The sequence below is a fragment of the Centruroides sculpturatus genome, unplaced genomic scaffold (genome assembly GCF_000671375.1).
Source record: "Centruroides sculpturatus isolate CEXI.00-Female unplaced genomic scaffold, Cexi_2.0 scaffold243, whole genome shotgun sequence".
NCBI lineage: Eukaryota > Metazoa > Arthropoda > Arachnida > Scorpiones > Buthidae > Centruroides > Centruroides sculpturatus.
The window spans coordinates 140,348-146,347 of NW_019384457.1; the positions used below are offsets into that span (position 1 = coordinate 140,348).

The window sequence follows — 6,000 nt, forward strand, 5'->3', positions numbered from 1 at the left end:
TTTTTCCAGCTTTCATAGTATTCTTGATATTATGTGACCAAAGGGGAAGCCCTCAGAAAATGATGGAAAGTGTAACTAAGAACATTTATAAACATTAGTGCCCCACACTTTATTTTTGGTTGCATAATACCAAGAATATGTGAAACCTGAAAAAATATATTTTTTACTTTTTAATGAATTTATGTAAATAAAAAACATTTCTTTAAAAATTTTTTATATTTTTACTTTTTAGTTTTATAAGTTATTCTTTTTAGAAGATTTTAATTGGGAAGTGAGTTATAAGATTTTATGTAGACAGTATGCATAAAAAGGGGACAATTTATTAAGTTATGTGTAATACCATCTATTATCAGCTTTTATTTACAAATTTTAATTTATTGCTCAGTTTTTGCTAATTGCTAAAATTGTTTGCAAACTCTAAAAAATGTATTGTCTTTGGGAATACATGTGTATGCAAAGTTTCAACTAGATCAGAAATTGGGAAGTGGGTGAAAATTGAGTTGCAAGATTTTATATGGACAAACTGACAGAGTAAGTTAATAAAAAAACAAATTTAATTTGAATTAAAATTTAAATACAGATTATCTGATTAAATTTGAAAGCAAGCAATTAGATATGTTATGTATTTTTAATTCTAATAAATAATATTTTATAACATTGTATAAAATATATGACACATTTAGAAGCTAGTTTATATGTTTTAAATAAAAATAATATGTATTTGAGAATATTATTAATGTTTCAGGATTATCAACCAATTGTGCCAACAAAAAAATCAGAAGTTGGTGATAAAAGACAATTTCATTCTTTTGATATAAGACTAAGTACACTTGCTGAAGCAACTATTGATATATTATTTTCTAAAGAAAAGGTATTAATTTTATGTCTTTCATTAATAGTATTTTAGACATATTGTCAAACATATTGTGCTTATAACTTATGACTAAGTATTACATGTAAACAATCTATATACAGTTTTACTTTTGATATGTCATTGGCTTATCACATTATGTCAAAAAATAATTGCTAAATATGAAATGAAGTAAGTCATTAAAAGACTGATATTAAAAATGAGTCAAATTATATCTTTGATATGAATCTTTTTAGAATTTATAATTAAATAAAAATCTTAAAATACAAGGGTTATTCTAAACATAAAGAACGTTTTGATCTGATGAGCTACACAGTTTTCCCACCACCCTCACTGCCACATCATGGATAATTGACCTTCCCATTTTTTCGCGCCAGTCTGACACTAATAGCGAGCTGCAATGATCATTTACTGTTTATAGTGTGACTTTGAAATGTGTGACCAAATTAAAGGTCCTGTCAAGTGTGAGGTTTGTAGTATAATATGCTTTTTGAATGCAAAAAAGCATATTATACTACAAACCTCACACTTGACTTCGATAGGGTGGACTTTTTTTGAATGCAAAAAAGTCCGCCCTATCAAAATTTACAGACAGATAATTGAGGTTTATGGTAATGTGATGAATGAAGCTTCACTTCAAAAATGGTGCATCATGTTTAATGGTGGGCGAACGAATATTTATGATGAAGAACACTTGGGCCGACCTAAAGTTGTGACTGACAAACTCAAATCAAGGATTGAGGAAAAAATTCAACAGGATAGACGTTTCACTATAGATGAACTTAGTTCATTCTTTCTTGAAATTTCAAGAACAATTCTTTATGGCATTGTTAGTGGTGATTAGGGCTACAAAAAAGTGTGCCAGGTGGGTTCCTCATCTTTTGACAGATGATCACAAACAAAATCGGATGGGAGCTGCACTGACTTTTTTCTGTCGATACAACAAGGATGGCAAGGAGTTTTTGAACCACATTATTACTGGTGATGAGACCTGGATTTCAGAAAAAACTCCAGAAACAAAGAGCCAGATAATGGAATGGCATCATTCTGGATTTCCAACAAGACCAAAAAAAGCCAAACAAATTCTAAGCATCAAAAAGGTTATGGCTACAGTGTTTTGGGATGGCATCCTACTTGTTGACTAAATGCCTAGAGGGCAGTGGCATACTGTGGGTGTCAGCTGCCCGGGGCGGAGGAAAATTTTGGCCCCCCTTATTTAGGTATTTCAATTTAAAAGACCAAAATTCAGTTTTGTCAAAGAACAAACAATGAAATTCCGTGCTAGTGTAGCGATCTGTTTAATATAGTTCTATATGAACGCGAATGAATCTTACAGGCAAAAAAAATAAAAAAACAGGTCAACAGGTTTCGCAGGATTTCATCGGATTAAAAATTACTAGCTCACCCGGATGGCGAGCCGATTCCCGGACTGTCCAGATGATAGCACTATTGTAGGTGCGATGCAAGTATAGATTAGGATGTTTCAAATTTTTACAAGATATTATTATTATTTATTGTGCAATTTTGCCGCCCCCTAAAAAGTGCCGCCCGGGGCGGGCCGCGCCTGCCACCCGCACTACGGTACGCCACTGCTAGAGGGGAGACCATAAATGCAGCAGCCTATTGTCAGACCCTTTACCAACTACGCCATGCCATTCAAAACAAACAGTGGGGATTGTTGTCCAGAGGCATTGTGCTTCTTCAGGATAACACATGTCTGCATGCTGCTGCATTGACGAAGAACTTGCCTCAGCAGTTTAAGTGGAACATTTTTGAACATCCTCTTCATAGCTCGGACTTTGCTCCTAGTGATTACCATCTTTTCCCAAAATTGAAGGATTTTTTTGTTCGGGAATCACTAAGGAAGTGACAATGAGAACTGAAAGAGGCTGTTAATGACTGGTTCAAGCACTTGGCAGTAACTGAGTATGCAGAAGGGATAGAAAAGCTGGGTGATAAGCTATGACAAATGTTTAAATTTGTATGGTGACTACATAGAAAATAGCTAAGATATCGTGTGTTGTAAAATAAGTTTTCTTTCGTTATCTTAAATAAAAATATCTAGAGAAACAAACGTTCTTTACTTATAGAATGACCTTCATATTTATAAAATACAGTTTTATAAGTTTAAATATTATATACTTGATTGCAATAAATGATTATATAAAAAAATATCAAATATAAGAAGTACTTAAACTGGCATGATCAAGTAATTTAATTTAGTAATTCAGTTCTGATGAAATACTTCTTAAATTATTTTATTATTAACAAGTGATAGTTATCAGATTGTATCCTAATTTTTAACATAAAATAGAAGTGTTTATAAATGCTTATATAAATTCCTTTGTATACTGTTTTTTGTATAAAAATATTTTAATATTAATTCACCTTTATGTAATAGAAATCATTATTTATACTTTTCATGTTGGAGAAGTTATTAAATGATTATTGAAATTAATGAAACAATGTGTTTCATTAATTAAACAATTAATTTCAATACACCATACACAGCCATACAGTTAAATATGCTGTATATGTTGTTTGAAATTTAATTTCATATCTGATGACTGTGTTAGTTTTTTCTCTTTGTATTCAAAAATGTTATAGGTTTTCAGAAATGTATACAATGTAATATTAAATTCATATTTTAGAAAGCACTTGTATTTTTGATTTATGAGAAATCAAGCTTAAGCATATCTAATTTTGTAGTTTTATTCCCATTCTGTATTTAATATGAACTGATTTTTCATAATTAAGGAAACCAATGCTATTCATATGACAACTAGGCCAGGGTCATATTTAGAAATAACAATTCCTTGGATTGTTGAAGAAAATGGATTCTCTACTAAAATCAATGGTCAGTTACTTCATTTAGAAGCTACAACTAGTTTACAGTACAGAACACTTGTAGAGAGTGAAACACTTGAGGTTTGTTATATAATTAATTTATTTTACATTTTTAATAATTATATAAACAGAATTTAGTATTTATAATAAAATTGTTCTTATACTTTCATAGTACTATTTAAATTTAAAATATACTTTATATCCAAATAATACAGCTACTTAAGCATTTCATTTTATAATTTTAGTCTTGTAAACATTAAAAATATGGTAAACCATGGTTATTTTGTGATACTTTTTACATTTTTTTTTAGTGTTAATTACTGGATGATTGGACCAAGTATTTTATTAGTTGTCATTTTAGAAAGATGAAACATTTTCCTTTCTTTACACATAGAGTTTTTAATTGATAATTTATTATTTTAAATATTGTGGAAAATATTTGTCATAATTTTACCCCATCATTTTACGTAACTTTGTGACTGTTTGCAGCTTAAATCCATAGTGAATTCCATGCCAGAATATTACTCTGTAGTATTTGCTAGTAACTTAGAAAGGAAAATGGGAAACAAAAATCATTCATTAGAAATAGTAACTCTTATTAATTATCATAAAACAAACAATTTTTTATCTTTTAATAAATACTAAAACTGAAACTTGTTGACAATGTGATATTGAATGTAGGAAATTTTTTTGAAGAATAAAAGAGCAATAAAATAAAATGATCAAGATAGGTAATCAGACATTTCTTTTTCTTCAGACCACTGCCAATATTTTCCAACAGACTCCATTACACTTACTTGTGCATCACTTTTTTCACTTCTGTTATAATTCCACCTCTCTTCAAAAATTACAATTATGTATTTACCAAATTTTTTTTCATTTTTTAAATTAAATTTTCATTATATGGAATATTTTATTTTGTTGTCTGCATTTCATAATTCTCCAATTTCACTTTTTATGCTTTCATCAGATTCTTTGTATATACAGTAGACCACCTATAACGCGGGTTCATATAATGCAGATTCGTATATCGCGGTAAAAAAATTGCGACCGTATTTGTATAAAGACGCTAAAAGAGACTCCTATAATTCGGTAAAACGTCATCGCCAACTCGTGTCACAACAGGATTGGTCGAATCTGGACCAATAGTGGATGGGCAGCTGAACTACTTACACACTACGGAGAGTTTAGGTGGGTAAGTTGAGTTTACTATCGTCTGTACAGTATATAGGCCTAAATTGGGTACTGTAAGTCTATACATTTCTTGTGAAAAAACATTTCTTATTCAATGGCCATAAAAATTATTTCTATTAATGATGTCTCCAAAGTTCAGCAAATTTTTCGCAGAAAAATAACTTATCAGAAAATGCAGTTGCCGTTTGGTGCACTGCTCCGCGACAAAAACAAGCTTAAGCAATGGCGTGGTCGAACGGTGCACACTCGGTAAGTAATCCTACAGTTTTTTGTTTATAGCATAGTTTATACAGATTATTCCCAAAAAATTATACATGTTTTGGAAATGTTGAGTGAAATTAGTCTAGAATCGATTAATTTTATGGAAGAAAACCTTTCAGACAGCCATAGTCCGTAAACTGCACACGTGCCGGGCTGTGATTGGCTCATGTATTTGAGGATTTCTACAATGCGAAATTCTTATAAAGCGGAACGTATCTACTGCGTTATAGGGGGTTGACTGTACTGTCACAAAATCAATTTATAAAAATTAATTGTATTTATAGATAATTATATGAAAGAATAATATTTTGACTTAAACATACTATTAACATATCAACTGTTTTTATTTTCTTACAACTGAAAAAAGTATCACACACTTCATTCACTACTTGATTTCTTGGTTAGAAGGAAAATCAACAGTGGAAAATATTATGTCCTATACTTTCTAGCTTTAGTATTAGGTAAGTTCACTGTGTCACAAAATAACCCTTGTTTATTATATATAAAATTTGTAATGATGAAAAATAGTTTTTGTTTTTAAATTATAAAATACAGTTATTATTTTCAATTGTAACTTTTTAAAATCATTAAAATTTTTATTGAAATATAACATTTAGCATCATTGTAAATTAATAGAGAGGTTGAGGCGCACGTTTTAAACGTGTAAACGTGTACGTGTGACGTTCGGCGCCGCTTTCCCGTAAGCCTAAAAGTTTGACAATGGTGTTTGGATAGTCGGTGGAATCACACTCGACATTCCAAACACCATCGTCAAACTTTTAGGCTTACGGGAAAGCGGCGCCGAACGTCACACGTACACGTTTACA

At 30.6% G+C, this 6,000-nt stretch overlaps 1 protein-coding gene across 1 annotated transcript in view; it reads left to right on the forward strand.

The window, feature by feature from the left end:
* The window catches only part of LOC111620697 (uncharacterized protein KIAA1109-like), a 185,047-nt gene that overhangs the window by 40,389 nt on the left and 138,658 nt on the right, over positions 1-6,000 (forward strand). Inside the window, exons 7-8 of the mRNA XM_023362685.1 lie at positions 746-871; positions 3,629-3,799. Of these exons, the coding sequence (XP_023218453.1) occupies positions 746-871; positions 3,629-3,799 (297 nt within the window). The remainder of the gene's footprint in view (positions 1-745; positions 872-3,628; positions 3,800-6,000) is intronic.